A 26,100-nucleotide genomic window follows, 5' to 3' on the forward strand; every position below is an offset into this window, starting at 1 on the left:
GCGCACCCCAAAAATTGGATGTAACAGCCCAAAAACGGATGAAACAGCAGCAGCAGCAGCAGCAATTAAGTTTCAATCTAAAATTTGAAACTAAAACTTTAACCATTTAAAAACCAAATTTAAATAAATCAGCTGCTGTAATATTTGCTTTAAAACTCCAAGATTCTAATATATGGGTTTCTCATTACAACAATGATGGCATGAACAAAGTCCGAGAGGAAGAGAGACGGGGAGTAGAGGAAGACAAACTTATGATTAAATTTCTATGGAATTTCTTTTTTCTTGTCTTACAAAATCCCAACTACACATGGGTATTTATAGATGCACAAATTTAAACTTTCAAACTAACCTATAATTATCTCATAAGTTTGTGCCAATATTAAGTTTGGTCTAATAAAATTTTTAAAATATATTAACTATGAATATTGACCAACCCATTAGAAATGTCAAATTACATTCTATGATGGAAGAGGTAAAACAGCTCTATCATATATATCCTTATAAATCCCTAGGTCCTGACAGCCTATCCCCAGTTTCTCTACAAAAATATTGGCAATTAGTGGGTATAGGGACGTCACTTCTTGTGTGCTTCATTTTATGAACAATAGAAATCTTGATCCTAAGTTCTATTACACATACATTGTTCTCATTCCCAAGTGTAAGGACCCGATGGATATTAGTCATTGTCGGCCGATTAGTCTTGCAACATCATGTACAAAAATAGCATTGAAAATGATAGCTAATTGATTAAAACCCCTCTCAATGACCTCATCTCTGAATCTCAGTTTGCCTTCTCACAGATAATGTCGTTATAGCCTACGAAATTAATCATTATCTCTCCCACAAGTATCAAGGCCAAGCCTGACCTCAAGGGGAGTGGATTTTTTGTTGGAGAGTATTAGAAATATACGGCTTTCATCCAATTACGATTTCATTGATTGACGTGCGTTACATTCTTCTCTTACTCAGTTATGCTTTCAGGATAAAAGTTTGGTTATTTTCACTCTCTCAAGGAGACCTGGTTTCCCCCTATCTTTTCTTATTTTGTGCAAAAGCTTTCAATCAATTGATTAGTTGGGAAGAGGAACGAGGCATTATTCAGGGTGTTGCGTTAGCCGACATGCACCTAAAGCGTCCCACTTGCTCTTTGCAGATGACACCTTGATTTTCAGTCAAGAAACATTTGAAGCAATGAAGTGCATCCAATCCATCCTTGCCAGGTTTGAGGCTGCTTCCAACTTCAAAATTAATATTGAGAAGTCATCTGTTGTTTTCAGCAAGAATACCCTGGAGGACGTCAAGCTACTTCTCGTTGGAACGTTGGGTATAGCTGTGGTAGAGAAACACCGCAAGTATTTGGTGCTGTTGGGAATGACTAATGCACTTGTTCCACATAGAACAACCTTCCTTTTATCTATATATATATATATATATATATATTAAGTCATTTTACTACCTTTGAAATGAGAAGTGTGGATAGGTGGATTTTGGAAGAATTATCACACGTGTGTGCCCACCCGTCCTGGGCCTGGCTGAGCATGCATGGTTATATATATTTTTTGAAAAAATTACATTTAAATCCTTCATTTCTCACTTTTTGGACTCTCAAGTGACTAAGTCTCCTCATTCTTTTTAGCCGAATTTTAGTTGTTGTTAATGATAAATTCATTGGTAATTTTTGTGACTGGTGTAGAGTCCTTAAATCTCCATCAGCCAAGCTGTCCGAGAGCCTCTTCTCTGCTTTCTTTTTTTTCTCTTTTGAGTGTTGTTTTATTCATTGTTCCAAGCTTTCTTCCACGAGTGCGCGTGTAAGAGAGTTATAGCTGTGTTAACTTTAGAGAGCGATCGGTTTATACTAACTGCACCACGGTAGTATTGAAATTTCACTTTCAAGGTGATGGTTTTCGACGACACAGTCTTTCATTTTCAAACAGGTGCTTCCTACTACAGTCGGGAAGTAATAATCAGGAGCATAAAAGAGTTTATCGACTAGCCTGGCACAAGGTATGTAAGAGCAAGGATGATGCCTACCTTGGATTCAAAAGATGGGTGCTTTCAATAAGGCGATACTTGCAAAACAATTCTGGCACATTGTGAAGTACTCTGGATTTCCTTTCAGGTCCAATAATGAAGCAGAAATACTTTCTAAAGGGTGACATCGTCACGACCCAGCTCAATCTGCAACACTCGTTTGTATTAGAAAACATTCGCGGCACTAGGGGCCTGATTGACTGGGCACCAAGACTGAACACATTCTGAGTGATTACAGCCTGGAACACCTCAAGAGGCTACATAGCCAGACTGATCAAGGGAGAGGCATGCGGATGGAATTAGTACCTTGGTCTTTCCATTTTCAGGCTGGAGGATGCTGATCGGATTCTCGGGATTCCTCAACGGAAGAGCACGCACCGGCAAGGAACGCTTTCCATGGGCATGAGACTTACACTACTTTTTTTTAGTTTCATAGTGAGTTGCTTATTTTTTTGTTAGTTTTTTCGGTGGTTTACTCACAATTTTCCAATTCTCTGGACTCCATTGTTATCTTTCTAGTGTTATAATTTATCAAATGATAAATAGCAATTTACCTGTAATATCGCAAATAAACAAATTAACCTCCAACAGAAAAAATAATAATAATAATTTACCCCTCTGTGCTTTTTAAAACGAAACAAATTACCTCCCTATTTACAGAGATAAATTGCTTTATTTTAAAAGAAAAAACAAGAGGTAAATTATTGTATTTTAACAAACACAGAAAGCTAAATCAATTTTTTCATAAAAGAGTAATTTATTCATTTGCAATATCACATGTTGCTTACATTTTTGCCCTTTATAAAATTACCGTTCTTTCCTTAAAAATAAAATGTTAAACAACCCTGAGACAAAAAGTTAAGAAATTCGTCTATTCAAAATGAAATACTCTAACAAAAATTATCACATCAAAGTACAAAACTTGGAAAGTTGTTTGTTTAATTTGACACTCATCACATTTCGTTTTCTAGTATTTTCTTCTTTTCTTTGTTTTGTTGGTTTAAAACCATGTGTGCCTGGACGAGAACTCAACACAGATCCCTACCTGTCCATTGCTCAAAAGTCCTGCAATTAAATGTTGAGGTAATAACATAGCACCAATCTCCACCCAAACTCGCTGCAATCTTCCATGCTCAACAAAATGTAATTTAAAGAAACATTGGTACTTTAATAAGTTAGATAGTGATACAAAATTAAATTAAAATAAAATTATTTTATTTTATTTTTAAAAATAAAGCTTATGGTGTTTAATATCATAGTATTATGAATATGAACTAGTTCACACTAAAATAAAATTAATAAACCTAACATCTTTTACAACGTCTATTTCAGAAAGACCTAAAAGCACAAGCTCTAACGTTGAAAATTAAAATAATAAAAAACATTTATTATTAGTTATTTGTCACAATAATTAAAGTATTTCTTAATCCAATGCACTCTTTTTATACTGTTTTTCATGAATTTGAGTACCTTTAAGATGCACTTGCTTTACATTGCAATGTACACAAATTTTACTAAATCCTTATCATTTCTTTATCCTAAAATTTTCTCATACCAAACAGATCGTAACATAAAAATTAAAGATTCAAGAAAACATATTGTACAAGTGAAATGTGCACTTGTCTGAGATATGCCTGGGCTTCAAATTTTGCCACTTCAAAACAATTAACCAAGAACAAGATTTTTTTTCTCTTGTTAACTGATAAAGGAGATTCTAAGACAGAGATAGATTCTCTTGCCAGACCAATTTCTTCAGTATGCATGCACACAAGTATTGTCTCCATGAAAGCTGTCAATTACCACTGACCTGAGTTACATAACAACAATCAAATATTTCACAGCTTATATATAACAAAAATGAAGATAGTAAAGGCGAACTACTTAACTCTACATATGCACCAACTTTTTATTTTCAGTATTTGGGATGAAGAAACCAGAATATAGTAATTTACCACGTCTGGAACCATGATGACAGGCAAATTGAGACCCAAAACCAGAGAGTAGAATAGAGATAGCAAAAAACCGGAAAACTGCCTTCTACAAAAGTGTAAAAGTAACACGAAAGGTAAATAGAGAAGATGGGGATAAAAATCCTAACCATGAAAGCCAACTCCAATTAGATCGTATTGCTTCCGGACCTAGCATGATTGACTACTCTGTTATGCTGGTGAAATAGTTCTCTCGCAAACACAAGCTCAGCACAAGTCCGCATTACACCATCCTCTTGTTCTCTTGTCCCACTTTACTGCACACCTACATAGAAAGAAACAAACGAAATGGGGAATTGGCCCATATCTATGCATGAGGGCTATACTATAACTCTCAAATATAGTCTACCCGTCTTTTCAATGCAAAAGAGCATAGTGGGGAGTGTGGGGGAGGGGGATAATACCCAGTTGAAATTTCAGTAAAAGTCAATGAGGGCAGAGTACAATGCGTAATCTTGGATGAGAAAAATTCTCAAATGCATTCTCATCTCAGCAATGAAGCATATCTATTATTTATTTTATATTTTGTATTCAAGCATATTTCAGATAAAATGACTACGATACAACACAAAAAAGTTGAGCAGATTTACCATCTTCACAAGTCAGCATAGAAGAGCCTCGTGGAGTAGCCCGACAAGTTCCCTAAGACATGTTTAATTCAAGGTGAAAGCATAAGCTCATTGTTATGACTTATGAGGTTCCAGTGTCATCCAATTACAGGCAGAGACAGGTGACCAAAGAGCTCAGTTGCAGGTGCTGTTTAGTCGGGGCGTTAAAGTTTCCTTCAGCTCAACGAAATGAATTCCCAATAAAAATATATGCAAAGAGAATGAGATATCTTGAACAAAAAGGGTGAACAAGTGTTGCATCTTTACATAGGATCAAAAGGGAGATTGGCACAATGGACAAGTTGATTTGTGAGAAGTTGAGAACCACTTGTAAAGACATGCAGAATGAAATTTATGCTTGCAGGTCTTGCAAGCAAGACGTGGCAGGCTATGGTTGACAGTGTGGATAACACTATAACAAATGGGGCACTCCTCAACTCCTTCAAATTCCTTGTCAAAATTGCTCTTCCATATTCTTATTGCTTCAGCTAGTGCTCCATTCTGTATATTCAAACAAACACTCATCAGATTTTAGCTTTTCAAATCAAAGTTGTTCAAAGTCAAGGATGACCTTAATATATGCCGACAGGCAAAATATGTGCAACCTATGATTTCTTGGTAAAAAATCAGTCAACGTTTTGGATTTTTACTTTGATGCAAGATCCACAATGAATGATACATCTACAAGAGTGATACAAGAAAAATAGCTCTGTTAAGCATGTGATTAACCCAGTGGTCTACATAAAATTGATCATTGCGCAATTTTGAAAAAGGTAAATGTAAGTACCTAAAACCTTACATCATGAGTTCATACATCACATCATAGTAGGAAAAACTGAAACCTTTTTATATGGTACAAGCAACTGGAGTCTAAGTAAATACCTGATTGCGAACAAATGACATCAATGACATCAACCATTTTCTTCGCTTCACCTCACTAATGCCAAGGCTCCTGGTACAATCCACATCCACAGGCCTCAGAGGATAAGATGGAGGAAGACGAATCACTAGATCCATTCCTGTCTCATCCTTTGTATAGGTGGCCACAACCTCATTAGCTGATTTGCTCACACTAACGGAGAAATTGTCATCAGCAAAACTAGCTTTCTTGATCTGCATTAATAAAATAATGCTCCAGTCATATGTGGCTATAAACCAAACAAAATTCTCCCAGCAGTAATTGCAAGAAAATTCAGTGCAAGTAATGATATGGATATACTGTGGATCTGATAGGATGTCGGCTAGAGTAATAGTTTCCTAATAGTCAATGTCTATCCATCTGATATTTTCTCTTGTACATTTGCTATTGTGATAAATAATTACAGAAAGATAACAGTCATCTAGATCCTAGAGTTTTCCCTATATAGGGGCTCAGCAAATAAAGAAATGCAGGTCTGAGAACACTGTAAGGCAAAAAACTAAATGAAAGACATGACTGCCACAAATAATAACCGCTGTCCTTGAGGAACAGTATAAATGCAGTAAAATCCACACAAATTAAGCCCACATTCAAGCCCAATCCCACTGTGAAAGGAATAATGGAGTAAAAGCAATAAACAGATGAAAATTTGGACACAAGTCATGGGCACCTCGGATAATTCATTTGATATCAGTGTCGGGCTACACCATGCTTTTGTGAAAGACTCAATGGCAGATGATAGTGAACGATCCCGTATATCACTAAACCACCCCCGGACATAGGCTGGAAGATTATGAAGCATCAAACCAAATACAGCTCCGGCAAGTGAAGCCATTTTCTCTGATCCAGTAGGCCAAAGCAACTCTACAGAGAACAAGACTGAACCGGTAGTGATAGCACGCCTTGCAGCGTCTGCTGCTTCTGACACTGCAGCAGGAAGTTCTAAATCTTTTTTCCTTGAGCTGGTGCCCATGTATACCTCCAATGGAATGTGTTGGAAAAGACAATCCAGTATTGTTGAATTGGTAGAATCTTGCACATATTGAATCATTCTCTCCCTTGCCGGTGATGATGAAGGCAAGGATACTATATGCGACAGCAGCAAACACCAAGCAATTAATACATTCACCTATCAATTTCACATAGCATGAGCCCGAATCATAATAGCCAATAAGGCACCATTTTATAATTTAACTCTAAACCCTGTACATCCTAAAAGAGTAACTGAACAATGCGCCATAAAAAAACATGTAGTCAAATGCTAATGCGAAGATAAGATATTACGTACCCGTTCATGTGCCAGTAAATCCATTTCAAGAACCTCGTGAGGTAATTTTTCTAGTTTGTGAGAAATTTCATTCCTCAAATGAACGTTTTCTGCTGACAAAGTATCAAGAGATTCCTCATTATTAGAAGCACCATCATTGAACACCTCAGTGTCACATGTAAAAGCTAATTGTCCCACAGGCTCAGCAGACAGAAGAACAAAAGCTGCGTACTGCAGAGGAGGAAGTGGTTCACATGAAAACACTAAAGCATAAAGGGAGCTGATGGCCCCTTTACTTAGCCCCCAAATCTCAATTGATCTCATAGCTTTGTCTCTTGCGTGTGAACTAGACTCAACAACACATGAAGCAACCAACTCCCAGAACTGACGATGATAAAGCCTAGATGACGCAATAATAGATGAAGCCTGATGGCAACATGAATTTGCTATTGCCTCTGCACAAGCAGTGCAGAAAAACATACGAAGAATACCTTCAAAAATACGATCCGTGATGAATGCCCACTTCTCATTCCCCAAAGGATTTAAATTTTCAGAATGTTCCTTGTCTTGCAACCCCACAAGGGAACAAAACAGAGAGAACCCCACAAGTGCATTTCTGGCAAGTTCTATGGCGAAAGGATCACTGATTACAACAGCATTCTCAAGCTTATTTAATGAAGCATTTACATCATTAGGCCCATTCGCGAGAGTATCATTGACATTCTCTACGGTTTCTTCCATCATAACAACTGCTGCTTCAATCCAAAATCTGAGTCGATGCAAAAGAAATTTCCAATCATCTTCATCAAAATCTTCCCAGCAATAAGCAACTGAAATTACCATTAGCTCTGATAACAGCTTCTGCACTAATGGTAGCTTATTTACTACAGCTGATGCACCTTGCCTCTGCTTCTGAAATAACTCGTACAGAACAGCTCTCTCCATAGGCAAAACGGTTCTTTCTGGTCTTATCCTTTGCATCCTTCCCGTTACTTTTATAGGGAAACAGGATATAACCAACTGAAGCCAGTCCTCCATATCTGCGACAAATCAGATACTAGTTACCAAATTATAGGAAAATAAGCAGTATAATTGATTTCCTACCATGTTCATGATTCAAAACTTTTGCTATTATTCAAAACCAAGAATATCAGTCCAACCCTCAAAATGAAATCAGGTGAACTGCTTCATTGCCCGTTATGGTCATGACAATACCATTTCTTTGAATTATATCATAACCTGTTCACAACTTGCATGGTACATCAATAAAAAGTAAATCCGAGCTACCTTCTCCAGTTTGCCATGCATTCAGTGGAGGGAAAGATGCAGTTCTCTTGAGCCAGTCTACTGTTGCTTGATGCAATTCGCTCTGGCTATAAGGACCACAGTTATCATTAGTGTGATCGTCAAATCCAGTGCTCAAGGGTCTAACAAGGATGTTCAGAATAGAAGGAAGAACCCTCAAACAATTTAAGTTTGCAGTATCACCAATATAGAGCTTGTTTAGAAGTAGTCTAAAAAGTGATCTAGCTTTCTCATTTCCCCACACATTATCTTGGAAAAGAGTACAGAGTATAGACAAAAGCGCTCTTAGAAAGGGTTCTTCAACAGCCTCTAACTCGCCAACTGAAGCACAACATAAAAGATTTATCCCACCACGAGCTCCATGGACTAGAGAACCATCAAGCAAAATGTTGAAAATGGAATCTGCAAAGCCATAGTCACCATTCTTCACATAGCCAAGGAAAGAAGGCAAAAAAGAGTGCAAAACACTGCCACCAAGCCATTTCCATGTGCATAACATTTCAGCAGCAAGCCAAGGACGAGAATAATGAGATTGGTCGTTTGCCAAGTCTATAACAGGAGCTTTGGTTGAGGAAATTGAGGCATTGGAAATAACACCAGCAACAACACGATCAAACCCTATTTCAGATATTAGTTTGTCGACCAGAGCAATAAACTTGGTATTTTTGGGTGCCTACAAATCATATGATTCTCGTTAGTTTCAATATCTTGTATATCATACACACAACAAAAAGCATATTGGACATGATGAAGTGAAATTACACATTTGCAATTGAACTAAATGAATACAAAGACTGAATAGGCAGTTCGTCAATATCATTGAGGCGGTTAAACTATTTGAGCCAGAAGATTCAAAAATTAAGACAAAGAAAGCCAAAAAAAAAGGAAAAAAAATAATGTCGCTAGAAAAAGGTTAGAGGCTGAGAATGAAGAACAGATACAAGGCTACCGAAACACATTGTTACAGGTCTGATAAATTATTAAATCCACACAAGTAGGGTTTATAATGATATTTACTTCTTATTACAAATATTTATTTTACCATGTAAAAGTAACCAATATTTAGCAGCAATTCAAACTATGACATTCAATCTTGCACAAAGAGAGCATACAAAAATGGAATATTTATCTCAGGCTTTATGATTTGTCAGGTCTGTATAACTCAACCAAACAAGAACTATAAGTTCTCAGGGCAAATTACATTGACACCCATGAGGTTAGGCGTAATTACACAACCACTGCCTGTCCTTTATATCCTTCATAAAATTAGAGGTGCACCCTTGAGGGGGTGTTAGTGCAATGTACCGGGGATGTTTGGGAAAGGTTTTGCCAATTGAACTGGGGGGGGGGGGGGGTATACTTGTAATTACAACTACAACCACTTGAAGGGGGCACTTGTAATTTTACAAAGGACAAATTCTAATAGTAATAGGTATAACTGTGTGCATTTATTCCAGTTTCATATTTTATGCATTCCAGTTAGCATCATTTGAAGTGAGATAGAAATAAAAAAAGCAAGTATGTGCATTTGCTACTGTTAATTGTCTACTAGACTCTAATAGCCAAAATTTTTGGAGAACAGCAGTAATCATTCTTGTAAAATCTTATTGTTCTTCAAGAAGGACCTGGATGATAACTAATATATTTTGAAGAAAATGAAATAACATGAACAGATTTCATGGAAGCATTTTCTCATGTAGAAAGCTGCATCAATAGAAGGTTATTTTTGAAGTAATAAAGACAGATCATATTGCTGCCCAAGACCATTTATAAAGTGATATCTCACTACAGAATATTATGTTTTCCAATCGCCCAGCCCAGTCAGTTTAGACCGCAAGCCTATTTCCTATACCTTCCAGCATATTACTAAAACATACTGAGCTTCCAGTTTCAATGTGAAGCGAATGGAGAACATAATTACACAACAGGATTTTCCAAAATAGAAAGCTCATTGTACTCATGTATTAACTGACAAAAAGCATAGCTACACTGTGATAAGTAAGGACTGAATAAGCAGGGGTGAGAGGAGGTTATGCATGCATAATTTCAGAGAAAAATAAAAGAAAAACAACAAAAAGAAAGAATCATAGCACAACTCACCTGGAGATCCAGATTCTCAGTGCATAACCTGGCTCCTGCTGTATCGGGCATTATCCATAAAGGCCATGAATCATTCTTGCTCAGAAACTGCTCCAACAAGTGTTGCTCCTCCACTTGGTCTTGACAGAAAAATTCAAAAGTACCAACCGCCCATTGGCAGCAGGAAGAAATGAAATTGTCTGGATCAAATCTATAATCTACAAATGTAATGCATTTTATTGATTGGATCAAAGTGGTGGCCAAGCTCTTCCGGCTATTTACACCAAAGCTTTTCAAGAACTGGTCAGTGATTTTGCAGCGAAAAGCATGAACAGCCTCACAAAACGTCAACCTGGCCTGGGCTTTTCCTATATGTTCATCAAGCTTGTTCTCCAAAACATTTATCCAGCTAAATTCCCAGTCAATTATAAAAATTGTAGCCAATATACCTTGAACTAGCTCACCTTCACCCTCAATAGTATTCAGACAAAAGTAACTATCATTTAGAATATCTAAAGCAAAATGAGCCATATCCAGCAGATTACTAGAAGACTCCAACCTCCACTCAGAATAATTTCTGCTAATTAACAAAGAAAATACATCTTGAACCCAAGCAAAAGGAGAATCCATCATGAAAGTCATGAGCCTCCGAAGTACTTCCTCGAATACAAAAATTAATGTGTTTCGTGATAGGAAGCAAACTTTATCATCTTCAAATTCTCCACCAACGACAGCACTGCCACACAAGTTCAGAGCAATGGAATAAGACTATCATATTATGAGCAGTAGTGATTTTCTTAATACTCGCAGGAAAATTAAAAAAACCCAAAATATTCTTCAGCATTAGGTGATCTGGGAAAATGCTTAAAACATTTGAAATTCGTTAACTGAATAAAATATCTAGAAAGTTCATTGTCACCAATACCTAGCCTGACAAAGCAAATATTATTATTCATACTGATGGGAAAGAAGCCACTGATTACTACAAATGAAGTATTTGACCAACTCAACCCATTATTCTCAGGAACCCACAATAAAATATGTGAAGGAGACAAAAGAATCATTTCCAAGAACTAACATGCAGGGCTACTTAACTTATATTGTCATGCCATTGCACCCAGCCAATAAGAACACACATGAGTACAATCTCCTCATTCAGGAACATAGAACAAGCATCTATAATGTAGTTCCTGACTATGGATAGGACCATCCATGGATGACTCTAAAAATGAATCAGAGATACATTCATCCTTCATTCTTTCTGCCTCAAGTGAAGCGTATCAAGCAACCTTGAGAAAATAAAGGCCAAAATCTTGTGAAAAACAAAGATTGCAGGGCTGATAAAATTGTTGTAAGCTTTACAAATGCGTCTGATCTCCAAGTCAGCTCAAGATGACTACTTAGGTTAACTGCTGTAAACAATTTCAAGAATAAGAGACTTATAATCAAGTAATTTTACAAGCTTATTCCGGGCAAAAGCGCAAGGAGTGTAAGCAGAACCATCTTATGCCGTCAACCAAGCTAATAGGGCATATATGGAAGCATAACATTCCTTAATTACATACATTTAGAAATAAGAGTTAACAGAAACATAAAATATTCTTTCCAGATTTACAATAACCTCGTGAAACATATCCTTCTTCAAACCTTTACAATAGCCTCCTTCACCAATTGTATTCTCTATTGGAGATATAGCCATTTTATGGGCGTTGACAGAAAGATAAAATGTACTTCCACCTTAACATCCAATCAAGAAATAGCAATACTAGTTCATCAATATGTTGTGGCATAAAGAAAGAGGCCATACAGACTAAATAAAGTAGATGCAATGTCCGGATAAAATTCAATGTAGTACATATAGCATAAGTTGAAAATATTTCACAGAGATTCACATACCACAAAAATCGAGCATCTGAATTTCCAAAAGGTGGAGAAGCTTTCACAACATCAATAGCAACCAAATCTAAAAGCTCATGTTGCCAGTTGCTTTCACACGAGCCAGGCCGATTAATACCATTCCTAGTTCTCTCCCTGACCTTCTCCATCAGAATAGCCAAGACAGATATTTGGTCTCCATCCATGGTTCCAGGATTGAAACCAACTTTTTCTCGATTCACTAAGTATGTTATAATGTCATTCCACTGTTGTGAGAAACACTCATCATCAAGCAAGGAGAGCAAAAGATCCAATCTAGCAGCAGTAGAGGGAGTAAAACTTTTTAAGCACCAGGGGATAATTATGTCGGTGAAAGATTGCAAAAACTGTCTTGTTCCTACGCCAGTCCACATGAGCTCTTGAATAATTTTGCGAGGTCCAAATACAGTAACAGCAACGACAATAAGCCTAACTGCATCTGGTGAATCCTGGTTTAAACAAAATCGATACAGCAATAAATGGATTATTCAGGAAGATATTGCTATAGAGAACACGAACAGAGATAACCTAAACAACTAATATAAGAACAAAGAGAATGAAGAAGCTGACATTTTGCTATATATAATTGGTGAAATATATTCAATCAGTGTACCGCACTAGACATCATTTTCGAAGAAGAAAGTGAACAGCTCTAGTTTATCAAACAAGTGTGCTAAAATCAAAGACAGCTCATAAAATGACAAATATTATGCTAGTTCTTGCTCGATGCAATATGATCGAAGTACATGCGAAATGAGCTTAATCTCATTTTCAAAGAAAATGCGCAGGAGAAAAGAAAATTTATGAAATGAGTTGTAGCCTATCAAGTGTACTTGACCCTTTGAAACAAGTTTATATACATCTCTATACACAGGAACAAGAGCAAAAATTAATCTTTTCACCCCAAGAGTTCACCTTTCCAACACAAAAACTAAGCTTCCACATAAAGTAGGCTATTCAATGACTCTGATTTCTAACTAAATTCTGAGTTCTAACCTATGTTAGCAATCAAGACCAACTAGCAGTGCTCCTCCATGACAATATGCTTCCAATACTCTAATTACTTATTTTAAACTAATCTTAAGATAATATCTATAAGACCTCCAGTGTCCCTGCCCTCCTGTCTCTCCATGTTTGACTCCCAATATGAATATATTTTCCTTGAAAGTAATAATATGATGAACAGAATCTTCAAAAGAAACCTAAGGTATCATTGTGAAGAATCCAATTTAAGATAGAAATGGCAACTAGAATCACAAAGAAAAATAAGAAATAATTTCTAAAACATTTTAAACAAACCCCAGCAAGACTGAATGGAATTTCCTGGTGTAACTTACAAGTGTCTCAATTAATGGGAAAGATTTTTTCAATGCCGGCCCCACCAAGTCAAGCAAGGGCCACGTTTCTCCTTTCTGCACAGCATATTTGTCCAGTAATGAAATAAACTTAACCACCCATAGCACGTTTTGAGAAGAATACTCCGTCTGCTGAAATATATCCAGACAATTTGCCTGAAACTTCAAGGAGAATGCCGATAGCAAATCATGTTTTAGGCAATGAATCTGAGAAAGAATTTTAATGATGCATTTCCCTAGAGTTTCCTCATACTCCATTGAATGCTTACTGTTCACTGCTTCTCTTGGTTCCTTGTGTATATGTTGGATGCTATTCTTCGATTCACCCTGAGTACACGATGAAAACGATGCTTCCTGATATTTTGGGCTGATAGCCAATAGATATTCATGCCACAGAAGCCCTAATAGTATCTCATCAATAAGGGTATGCTGGAAATGGTAAATGGCATCTGCTCCTACACAATATCTGATACCAAGGGCACACAAGTAGGTTTTAGTCTTTAAGAATAAAATAAGAAAAACAAAATGCCAAAACCAAGAAATTAATTCACAGATAGTGAGTCTCAAAGGAGATATAACTGTCACATCCTACATGTGCCCATACCTGGAAGAATTTCTCAAGCCCCAAATAAAACATTCTTCCACTGCCAAGAAAAATGCAAGCCGGTCTGCATTTGAAGAATAAGACATGCTTCTTCCTGCCCACAGGCTATGGAAAAATTCAAGAAAAAATTTATCCCCTGTGATTGCTTCTGAAGGTACTATTTCTAAGAATAGAACTAATGCTGGATATGACACTTGCTGAGATCCAAAACACCCATTCCTAAGAAAATTCCATAGCCGGCTTAGAATAGTTTTGTGGACATTCACTGCATGCCAACTTTCAGGAAAGCTTTTAGTAAATAGTAAGAAAGTGTCCCACATTGATGAATGGCAAGCTGGATTCTTTTCCTGGAAAGAACCAAGTATTGTCCCAGCAAGCACTTTTATATCTTCTTCACTGATAGTATTAGGAATGTTTTTTATACAACTTCTCACCACTGAATATGCTGCAGACCGAATAGCTGGGCTTTGAGACTTCAAAAAGTCTAGAAAATACTTGTGACTGGAGAATAGCTTCTCTGCAGCAGAAGCAGCAATGGTCCTGGCTTTCATAGCATGCTTTGATTCACCAGTTACATTTTCTGTAGCAGAACTGTCAGAATGCCAGGAGAAGAAAACATCAAGAAGTGCTGCTAATGCCAGTAATGATGAAGAAAGCACCTGCCAACAGCCAACCCCAATCAAGCTTTAAAATGACACTAGAAATAAGATGATCAGATGACTATACCAGGAAGACTACAACAGAAGAGAAAAGAAATGATAAGACCACAGGTATGAACAACTAAGTTGCAAACACAACTGGCACAACTTCAACGGCAGGGTAACAGATCACAAATCTTTCTCCGGCATTAGGATCTTTACAGATTATTAATCTGAAAAAAGCAAGTAAAAATAAAAAAATAAAAAATCATGCATGAAGACTACGAGAGAAGAGAAAAGAAATAATAAGACCACAGGCATGAACAACTAAGTGGTAAACACAACTGGCACAACTTCGGCGGCAGGGTAACAGATCACAATCTTTCTTCGGCATTAGGGTCTTTAGAGATTATTAAACTGGAAAAAGCAAGTAAAAATTTAAAAATAAAAAATTCATGAAAACATTAACATCTCAAAAGGAGTGAAATAATGAAATGCAAACGCAAGTTGATGAATTGGCTGATCTCATCTTCCCATCCAATTCAATTAGATGATTTAACGATCAAGTATATTGATTGTGCATCAGTACAGATGTAAAATTTAACCTGCTTATATCTTGTAAATCACAAACAAGAAGGCAAACCAGCAGTAACACTGCAATTTCCCTTGCACAAGCACACAAAGTAAAGGAAATCAACCTTTGCCTATCAGAAACTTTAAAGCCTAGGCATGGAGACAATTCAGACTAATCAAACTCAAAAACAGAGATTTAACTACCCACCAACAATGTCAGAAGAAGACACACCCCACAAACACATATGCACAATGAATTCTGAATTCCTTCTGACCAACCAATAGAAATGGTGAATGTAAGTTTAAATACTCAATCCGCAACATCAGAGATCAATCGCAGGTTTTCTACTTTTCAAATTCACATGCATTGGTTTGGCAACAAATAAATAAAACAAGATACTACATAGACATTCTAGGTCTCATATAGATAGAGTCCCTTGGTTTTCCAAACTTACATCTCCCTCCATTAAGTTTTTTTTTGTTCTTGATGTAGCCCTGTTAGTCTCTCTAGCCGAGAAAAGCCAATGTCAAACAAGAATCAACAAACATTCAATTTCACGCTTGCCATCATTGGCTTGTGAAGTCAGCAGGTTTTCAAGAGCACCAAGGTTTGTCTAGTTACATAAACCTAAAAAGTCTTCCATAGATCCCCCAATTATCATCCAATTTCATTACGTTACTTCCCATCAGGTTTTGATATTTTTACTGTATCATAAGATTTTGAGTTCATATTCTACATGCGATCAGCAAAATCTAAGTTTTTTAAATAGAAAATGGAAATATTTAATGTATCCTATATTTTGTTTTCTCCTTCAGTTATCTTTGATTTTAACATAATATTATATTCTACCAGAAAACAAAATTAGAAAAAACTATAGATACTTCAAATTAAATACACATTAAATTTCTCATATTTAATTTGAAACTGAATTTCCCCTTCCAACCCGAAACCTGAAGGCCTAAATCACCTGCTTTCTGCTGTTACACATGCCTTACCTTGAATGTCACTACCCTGCAGATGGTCTCTTTTAGCGTTATTTAATTTTCTAGGCCTTCCACATCTACCATCACCAACTCCATCTCAATTATATCAACTAATTTCAGTAATAAACAATATAACTAATCCAATGAGCACGATGGCACAATCACCATCATGAACAACTAATCAACCAACCATGTCACTACAATACACCTCTAGAAGTCAAACTTGAATTTTTGGACTACATAATATATATACCACATTTTTAGAAGTCAAACTCGAATTTCTAGGCTTGACAGCAAGCATTATATTGGTGATGGGAAGAGAAAGAAGATTCAAGTCTGGGTCTAGATTCAGGCATATTACCACCTATCGGATTTTGATTTGTGCAATTAGTACTGTACGCTGTCAAAGCATCTTTATTTTTTTTTGGGATATTATAGGACTTTATAGGGTATAAATAATAAGTAATAAGAGCCCTAATTTAAAAACTGACAAATTCATGGGAGGAACTCAATTTTTTCAACAATGTCCAAGAGAGGTTTGTGTAACTTCTAGTTAAAGGAAAAAGAATCATTTATTGAAAATAGTTAGGGTTAAGGGGCTTTTGCAATATTCTGGATGTTGCTCGTAAACTTATGTCTCACATTAATGCCCCTAAGTCCTTTCCGCAGGATATTGTGCTAACTGCATGTTTTGTTAAATCAAATGCCATCTAGTGTCTTATATGGAGATATTACTTATTCCTATCCATACCCTAGTCGACCTCTCTTCCATGTCGCTCCTCGGGCTTCTGGGTGTGAGTGTTGTGCATGCCTTCCCTCCTCGTGCTAATAAACTGTCTCCTAGGTCTAACAAGTGTATCTTCCTAGGTTGAGCTTGTATGCAAAAAGGGTACCATTGCTATGATCCTGTGACTCGTCAGTCATTCACATGAACTGATGTTACTTTCTTCGAGTCTACATCATCTTACTTCAACAACAAAAAATCCATCTGGTATACCTGTGCCTCTTTCATCCTTTGTGCCTCCTTTGAACCCAAATTCTGAACTTCTCCTCGCCCTCTTAAAGTGTATACTCGTCGCCAACACCATCCATTTAACTTGATGGTTCTGCTCATCCATTGTTGCTTCTTGTTCCTGCTTGACTTCCAACTAACTCCCTCCGATGGTGACCTTATTGTTCTTTGCAAAGGTAAACGATCCTGTTCTGCACGGCCTTTAGCTAACTTCTCTCTTATGACAATCTGAGACCTCATACATTTGCCATTATGCTTTTCCACTACTTCTGTCCCTAGGTCTTGTCATGTAGTGTTAACACCTTAAGTAGAAGTTGGCAATGGATGAGGAGATGTCTGCTCTTTTGTCTTGTCTTGAGGCACATGAGAAATTGTGCCTGCGCCAGCTGGTGCAGATGAGGTCCTTGTCGGTGGGTGTTCAAACTTAACAATTGCATTGATGGGACTATTGATCAGTATAAGGCTCATCTGGTTGCCAAAAGTTTCATTCGTACCTATAGATAGACTATTTCGAGACATTCTTTCCTCTCATCTCAATTCCATTCACGTCCTGTTATCCTTGGAAGTTAATTAGGGATTGACCTATGTATTATGTATCAAATGAGTGTGAAAACTGTCTTTCTTTACAGTGATTTAAGTAAGACTCTTTATGGAGCAACTTCCTGGTGATATTACCCGAGGGGAGAATCAGCTTATGCAAAATAAGAGAGGTGATTTATGGCCTCACACTAAGTCCTCAAGCGTGGTTTCATGAGTTTAGTAAACGTGACAAATGAGTTCGGGTTCCACAGATGACCGAACATTCTGTATTTGTGCAACGGGGCCATCCGGTATGGTAATTATGGTTGTCTATGTCGATGACGTCTTGGTTTCTGGAGTAACGTAGAGGGTATAGAGAAGATAAGGGGTATCTACAACAACACAAAAGACATGGACATCCTATGTACTTCTTGGGCATCAAGATTGCCCATATAAAAAATGGCTTTTTCTTTACCCCAAAGAAGAATGCTCTCAAAACTTGGCACTAAACCTATTGATACGCCTACGGAGTTCAACTCTAAACTGTAGGGCGAACATGGTGCGTGTTTAGAGAACAAGGCAAAATACAAAACACAGGTTGGGAAGTTAATATACTCGACTGTAACAAGACCTGACATCTCATTTATAAAGTGTGCTCTCAACTTACTCAAACAAATTGGCGTACATGGCACTAGACCTGTTGATACTCCTATGGAGTTCAACTCTAAACTCTAGGGCAAACATGGTGTTTTGTTTAGAAGACAGGCAAATTACAAGCGTTCGTTGGAAGTTAAATATACTTGACAATAACAAGACCTTACATCTAATTTTTTTTGGGCATAGTTAGTCATTTATGAACAAAACACGAGCTATCTACTGGGAAGTTGCCTTGAGATACTTAAGTATGTCAAGTTGCTCCTAGTAAATGTTGGCTGATCAAGAATATGAAATATGGTCACCTCAAGATAGAGGCTTATTCACATGCCCCTTATGCTAGCTCTAGAAACGACAAAAGATTTACACCTGGATATTGCACCTGTGTTGGGGGTAATTCAATTACCTGGCATAGCAAAAAGCAAACTACAGTTGCTCAATCTAGTAAAAAAGTTCAATATAGGCTATGGCTCACGTAGCCAAATGATGTGGTTGAAAATTTTACTGGGAGATTAGGTTTCTCATACGATGAGTATGTACTGTGATAATTAGGCGGATATTAATACATGCACGCAATCCAGTTTTTCATGAGAGGAAAAGACACATGAAGTTAGATTGTCATTTCATCCGCAAAGTTGTGATGGAAAATTTTGTCCCCAGTCACCCCTTAATAAGACCAAATAGGATGTGTTCACCAAGGCTTCAAGAATTATGCAGATTCGGTTTTCATGCAGCCAACTGAGCATGGTCGATCAGTTCCCAGGGAGTATTAGAATATAGTTACACTATTTGCATATATGTTCCTTGTTTTTCGTTGGTATTTTTGGTAGATAGATCATCATAATCCATACCATAATTTGAACTCTAGTCCCAACATTAGATACTTGGGTCTAGTTCTCCAATAGTATTCAAGCTATTATCTTCCTATTACAGCTTGTATATATCTATAAAAGCGATTATTCCTGAGAGTCAATATTATGTTTAAGTAGCTTCTCGTCAGCCGTTGCAATGGCGAAGTGCTTTCGCTTTCTCCTGCTCATCTTCATTTGCTTCTCTATTTGCAATTCTTTCTTTTTTTCCCAATAAAGCATTCTCATCATAAATTCAGTACCCCAAGAGTTCGTCCTTTTCCCAACAGCATAATCACCACATCACTGTTCACAGCCTTAAACAGTACAAATCAGGTTCTCCTGCATACGTGGATCTAGATCTCTTTATATCTATATATCTTGGGCGGCAATTTTAGAAATTGTTCATAAGCAACAAATCAAACCAGAAGTTGTTAGCATCTGGGCTCTATTGGCGCTACATTCCAGAATTTCTACTGTAGTTAGAGTCCAAACACAAAAGTCCCCAGATATTCTCCTCGACCAGCTTGATGCCAAAATACAATAGCACCCACATCAAATTGTGAACAAATTATTAGAGAAGTTCCAGTAATCCATATGCACTAGGTAATCACGTGCTCTAACATTTTGAAAACAGGTTGCTTAGATGCATTTCCTCTGACCAATATTTTGGAGGTCATACAATGTCAATATGTTGCGAGAACAAAATTTCTGTTTGCCAAAACATAAGCATACTTCAAAGTGTGTAATCATTTGATTAAATGAGAATCATACTCGCCACTACCTGTTGGTGCATTTCTTCCAATTCATCTGATGGAGTTTCTTTATCCGACAGACTCTGTGGGGTCAGCTTCAGATTTTCTTCTATGTATGCAAATATTTCCGTTGAGTACAACATCAACGCATTTACTCTTCTCTCCTGGGCCGGAAAGGCAGTCTGTGGTATGATGTGAGAAAATAAATGAGACAGCAATTCATCTGCCCCATTTTATTGGCATATAGAATAGAAATGTATAGTGTTGACAAGCATCAAAGAATATGAACCATGGAAGAGAACTGGAAGTCAAAAAGGAATATGATCTCAAATGTACAAGCAATAATATTAATATCGTATCAAGGTTTTCCGAGACAACAAATAATAGGGGGACAATATCAACCAGTTAAAGTTTACAAAACCAAGTACTAAAGCCAGCTTAAGTATGCACTTGTGAATGCCAGAAATATGGGTCTTCTCTCGGGATTGCAATTAGTGATTATAGTTCCCGATTTTCACAATTTAATTCATAGCTTTTTCTTGTTCCCTACTTCCATGTACTTTCTCTTGTGGATGTCCTCTAGCTACACTAGTAGGTTCTTGAACGTCTGTTTATCAAAGATATGAACTGAAGGCTGAAACATGGATTATAAAAGCTAGTCTCAAAAGCCATGTTACTTGAACACTAAGACAGTAGCACCTTGGACCAATGACTCCTTAAATAAGTTCCGTAGTTTTTTTATTGCATAAACTATCTTAATCCCGTCCCTCCAGATGTGGCATGCATTTATAGGCTTATGCATAATGTCAAAGTTCATAGATGCGACCAGCCATTTTTGGTCTAATCCCTTTTCAGTCATTCCTCGTTTATTGCACAACTTCTCTGGAGAAAATTGTTACTGAAAACAAAAAAGAGTCATTATCCCTCTAGCATCAAATAACTGATATTTCTAGTTCATGACGATATTCATGAAAATCAGGTAGTTTAACAATGTCAAGAAATCCACCTACAACAACTTAGTTTTACATCTCAGGTTAGATGGATTAAGAAAGATAATTCATTTCAAGTTGAACGGCTCCACACAGCTCTGAAAGATGAGAATTCATGTAGACACGTTTAGCTGCACATATTTTCTATTTCAATAATGCTAAGAAAAATTTAATGCAGATGGTACAAGTTCTCAGATACTACTAGTGAATGTGAATGTTACTTATCAAACGGATGCTGCACTCCTTTTCTCTCATGCACTCTCTTATTCCAGTTCAATTACATCACTTATATACTGTTAAGTTTCAGCTGTATCAATTGTGCAAGAGACTTTCTCAAGCTCTGTCATCAGTAACCATCTAATGGTGAATGTTGAACAATTGTGACAGATTAACCAGCATAATAAGATTCTTATCCCATTGCTGTATTTCCTGGATTTTACTTCTATATAGCTTCTTTGCAACATAAATTTCCCTAATGGATGTTCACTATGCTCACCTTTACAAGAAAATAATACAAATTGGTGGCCTCTAAAAGATATATTAGTCATAGCAAAAGACAGACACAAAATGATACAGGTGGCTAAGACTAATAATTATGCTCCAAAGAAACTTTATAAACCTGAAATGACCGTTTTGCAGCTTGAGAAACTTCATATATTGAATCAAATTGAGAAAACCACCAGGGTCCTATGAGAGGCTTTAGATGTGGAGCCAAGTCTCTTCTGAAAAAGGCAACAGAAAATAGTTAAACACAGGATTGTAACAAAATACATGGAAAAGCATCTAAATTTACACATTTAACTCAATGCCCAATATGTCAACATCAACTTCCTTACAATTCATCATCACTAGCCTGATGAAAACTCATTGTTCACAAAAGCACTGTATGATACCCCATAGGGCTTTCTATAGAAATGGCTGTAAACTAATAAGCAATAGCATCCTATCAAGTCACATCCCATAATCTCTGCAGTGTCTAGACTTCTATTCTGCTCAAGAAACCGCACATCTCCGAAGCAAAATAAGGAGAAAAGAAGTAATTGTACATTATTTCATTTTATGAGAAAACCCTAAACATTTTGATGAAGCACAATATATGTGCCATTGCATTTAGACTACAACTGAAATGAACTAATCCTAGATATTGGCATTGCTGGAACTTCTTAACATTCTATGCTATGAGTATAAAGAAATTGAGCAGCTTCTAATTATATTTATTCGTGGCAAAACACTAATCACAACTTTCAACAAGTTCCTCTCCCTCATCAGCCACAGGCCCACCTCAGAGAAGAAAGCAATTGAATAAGTCCCATTGGAGAAAATCACTCAATATACAATCAATTAAACACGAACCCAACAGCAACAACAAGATTAGTCATGGTGTCATGAGTTGCTCGCCGAACTTCTCTGTTGTAGTCTAGAAGCAACTTCTTGTACTCAAATGCCTATGCCAAGAGAAGAAAAATGAGATCATAAAAAGCTGAAAGAAGTTAGTCATCATGAAAGATAAAGTTACGTGCCTTCAGTAAAGGGTATCAGTGAAAATATTCCTTGTAATCAGAAGACGCCATGCTTCGTTTATTCCAGTTTATAAATCAAGAAGTAAATACAACGGAGATGAGTGTACCCATTGAGGAATGATCTTTGCTATTTCCTTTGCACTTTTCTGTTTGATAAGTTGAGAAAGTGATGCCAAAGCTTTAAGCTGTGAAAAACTGAAGTCAGCAAGCTAGTAGAAAATGTGAAAATAGTTGGTCTGCACCACCCAAAAACATTTACAACCCAAATTAAAGGACAGGAGCTTAAATAATTTGACACAAATACTGTGAAAATATAACACAGTTATCAGACATTATCTTAACGAAAACATCAAAGAGATAGATTAGTGAAAACATGCAACAGTATAAGCTGAGTAAAATCTTCATGAGAGGATGCTTGAGAGCTAAGTATGTATAAACTTAGTCCTATATGTTCTAACAAGTGGCATCTCATGTTCATGCCGACCAATGATACTAATGTTTCTGATCTCAAGATCAAGCTTCTTCATTAACCTACAAAATTCAACCAAAAAAACAAACAGCTCGGACAACATAACTCAACCCGCAGCATCAGAACCATCAGTTTGCAAAAACTCAAAAACTGAAAATTCGATAAGAAACCCAAATGCACATCGAATTACAACTTACCTTGGTGGTGGGATCTTTCCGTGAAAGCCGCTTCAAGTGCTGCGCCACTTCACCATCAATATCCTGCTTCATCACCACAATGATAGGAAAAATGGCTACCAATAAATAAGAACTTGATAAAAGCAAAAACTTTCCGATTAAATCTTTATCTTCATAACAATACAAAAATGATTTAAAACTGACCAGAAAAGGAGAGGCATCAGGGCCTGATGCTAGTGAAGAGTCCACGCGTGAACTTCCGACATAGCCTCCGAAACCCACAGCCGCAACACCAGATGGCAATAGCGAAGCAGCCATACTGCAATATTCTTGTCAGTTTTCCATTCATATGATTCACAGAAATCTTCAAAACACTCAGAGAAGTGATTCAAGAGAGAAGAAGGGGAAAACAAGGGGGGAAAGGAAAGAACCTGCTACTGGAGGGGCGAGACTTGGCTCTTGCAGCTTCTCCCTTAGCTCTCCCCATTATTCTCCAGACTTCTCCTCAAATTAATCTAGGGCGATAGTCGATAACGATTATAAGCAGTAGACGGAAGAAATTTGAGCTGAGATAAATCAATTGAGCTTTCCCCGTAGGAAGGAACAGAGGAAGTCTTCAAACCAGAGGCCAATTCCTTCAGCAGACATATTTATAGCTGCTTCCACAAATGACGACTTTGCCCTTTCTTCACTCAAACGACCTTGTGTGCTTTTTTTCATTTTCTTTTACTAATCATGTTAGGCTTATTTATTTAAATAATTCAAAAGAAATTATAACATAAATAATGGAATTTTAAGGTATATAACATTTTAATATAAATGGTTAACAAGATTTTTTTTTAATTTTACACTGAAGTCTTCAATGGTATTGATGATTTCTATTTTTTATATTTTATTTATTATTCCTTAGAATTATTAATTCATTCATAATTATAAATTTAAAATATTTAGTTAATTATAATTATTAATAAATTTAAAAATTTATATGCCTAAAAAGTACAATCAACTATTACAAATATTATGAGAATTATATATTTTAAAAATGATTGTCTATCCACAATTGTGTTGGTGGAGTTGGGGCCGAGGTCTTCTTATTTCCTCACAAACATTCTGTGTTGGCTCGTTTTATTTATTCTTTCATCTCCAGTATTAATATGAAACCAACTTGATAATGTTATAAAACTAGACTCCACATAATCATAATATGCAGTAAATGATAATAATAGGATTAGTAAAATTGTATATCTGGTGCATATGTTTAATTAATGTCAAGACCAATGTCAAGATCAACTTGTGTAGGATAAGCTTCTACATGGTTTGGCATGTATGGAGTTGATCGAAATCAATCATCTTGTTGTGACGGTTCAGACATATGGCAATGTTGATGTAAAGGTTGAGTATATGAACTGTAAAAGGACCAACTATATCCACTCTAACAGTATGATATTCAATTGAACTAGTAGATATTCTGCTGCAACTTCTCCTCTATGTTGGGATCTGGTGGGACATTCTCATGTGACATTGCATTTTGATCAGTTAAATGTTGTGTATGCTGTGACTGTGTGACAATCTTATAAACATTTCCAGATGTGGCATCAACTCGGTCTAAGAATGGGTTGAACCTTTCAATATCGTGTGGTCTAGGGTGACAACTTAATCGAAGGGATTCCATCTGATCAACAAAAAATAATAAAATTTAATATAAAAGAAAACATAAAAAGTAAAATATATTTTATTATATAACATACCACAATATGCAACTTGGATGCATCTATAAGTTGGTACACACTTTGCAGACGTCTATTAATAGATGATGATACGAAACATGTTATGTTTGTACCACTTGTAATATCCACATTTTGTATCCATTCTGTTGGAAGTAGATGGTCGACGCACAATCGTCTTTATCATCTACTAACATATTGTATGTATTATAGATGTCAGTCTGTGTCCATACGTGCTTTACAGGAGATTTAATTAAGGCTCACGTCTTGAGTATCTGGTATTTTCGGAATATTTTAACTTATTTCGAATCGATGAAAAACATGTTCGAGATGATGTCTTTTGACAATAGCATAGAAGATAATACCATATATTGATGTCTAGAACTGGGGGTTACATTCAATTAGTAAGGCTATAATACATTCTAAGGCCATGTCATATGGTTGCCACGAAGGTATTTGCAAAATATTCATGTCAATATCTCTGTGGTATAAAAAAAACTCTTATACAAATTCAAGATGATGACAACTTGTCATTCTTTTCGGACCCTGCAGTTGGCTACCCAATCATGGAAGTATATGTTGAAAAAAAAATTACCCTGATACTAATTCACAAATATTGAGTCAACCGTAGGACAAATACATATCAATTTTAGCCAACTAAGGATTTTCTTTGTCTTCCAATCACGATTTTCTTGAAAACATCAAAATTAATACACTGGTGCAAGCCCTTCACGGAGCTATCACGAGGCCAGAGACTTTTCCCAACGATGATGCTGTAAATGATCCTCAAGCAGATAGTTCTATAAATTTTTCAAATCAAAATTCCAAACCAAATGAAGTTAAATTTCCAATACCACCATAGAACCCCAAGAACGAGGTTGATATAAGTATCATATGACCAAAATATTGGCAACCACTGGACAAGGTATGTCATCATCGAATGAACCACCTATGAGTTGATTACAACGTCATGGATAGGAGTCAATATGTACTCTCTATTGCATTTGCAATTGTTGATGAAGAATTCTATTAATTATCTTGGAAATGATTTCTTCAAATGTTTAGCAAGTATATTATAAGAGGGCTATTTGGAATGTGTATTATTTCTGACCATCATCTCGGTGTTGTTCGAGCAGTAGCTAATATTCTGGATCCAAGTCAAGAATCCT

At 36.5% G+C, this 26,100-nt stretch overlaps 1 protein-coding gene and 1 long non-coding RNA gene across 7 annotated transcripts; one reads left to right on the top strand and one right to left on the bottom strand.

The window, feature by feature from the left end:
- The first annotated feature begins 859 nt into the window (after window positions 1-859).
- On the top strand, window positions 860-2,591 carry LOC148787909 (uncharacterized). Its single transcript, XR_016065859.1, has 2 exons — window positions 860-2,004; window positions 2,120-2,591. It is a non-coding gene; the product is annotated as an uncharacterized LOC148787909 (long non-coding RNA).
- A 984-nt stretch (window positions 2,592-3,575) lies between these two features.
- LOC105163871 (HEAT/U-box domain-containing protein) lies at window positions 3,576-23,824 on the bottom strand. 6 transcript variants are annotated; one of them, XM_020694395.2, is made up of 18 exons: window positions 23,639-23,824; window positions 23,412-23,526; window positions 23,229-23,291; window positions 22,670-22,747; window positions 22,396-22,487; window positions 21,662-21,764; window positions 20,083-20,235; window positions 14,071-14,729; window positions 13,449-13,932; window positions 12,094-12,560; window positions 10,219-10,933; window positions 8,101-8,791; window positions 6,835-7,853; window positions 6,217-6,675; window positions 5,510-5,740; window positions 4,610-5,128; window positions 4,130-4,284; window positions 3,576-3,838 (listed from the first exon to the last, which is right to left on the bottom strand). In XM_020694395.2, the coding sequence occupies exons 1-16, from the start codon at window positions 23,692-23,694 to the stop codon at window positions 4,901-4,903; spliced, it is 5,613 nt and encodes a 1,870-aa protein (XP_020550054.1). In that variant the 5' UTR covers window positions 23,695-23,824; the 3' UTR covers window positions 3,576-3,838; window positions 4,130-4,284; window positions 4,610-4,900. The 6 variants fall into 6 exon arrangements, with proteins under 6 accessions (XP_020550054.1, XP_088737453.1, XP_088737452.1 ...); XM_088881327.1 differs by having other exon boundaries at window positions 3,576-3,820; window positions 23,229-23,294; XM_088881326.1 differs by having other exon boundaries at window positions 23,229-23,294.
- Window positions 23,825-26,100: the final 2,276 nt, after the last annotated feature.

Source organism: Sesamum indicum, linkage group LG6 (assembly GCF_026168435.1).
Source record: "Sesamum indicum cultivar Baizhima isolate 11 linkage group LG6, ASM2616843v1, whole genome shotgun sequence".
Taxonomy (NCBI): domain Eukaryota; kingdom Viridiplantae; phylum Streptophyta; class Magnoliopsida; order Lamiales; family Pedaliaceae; genus Sesamum; species Sesamum indicum.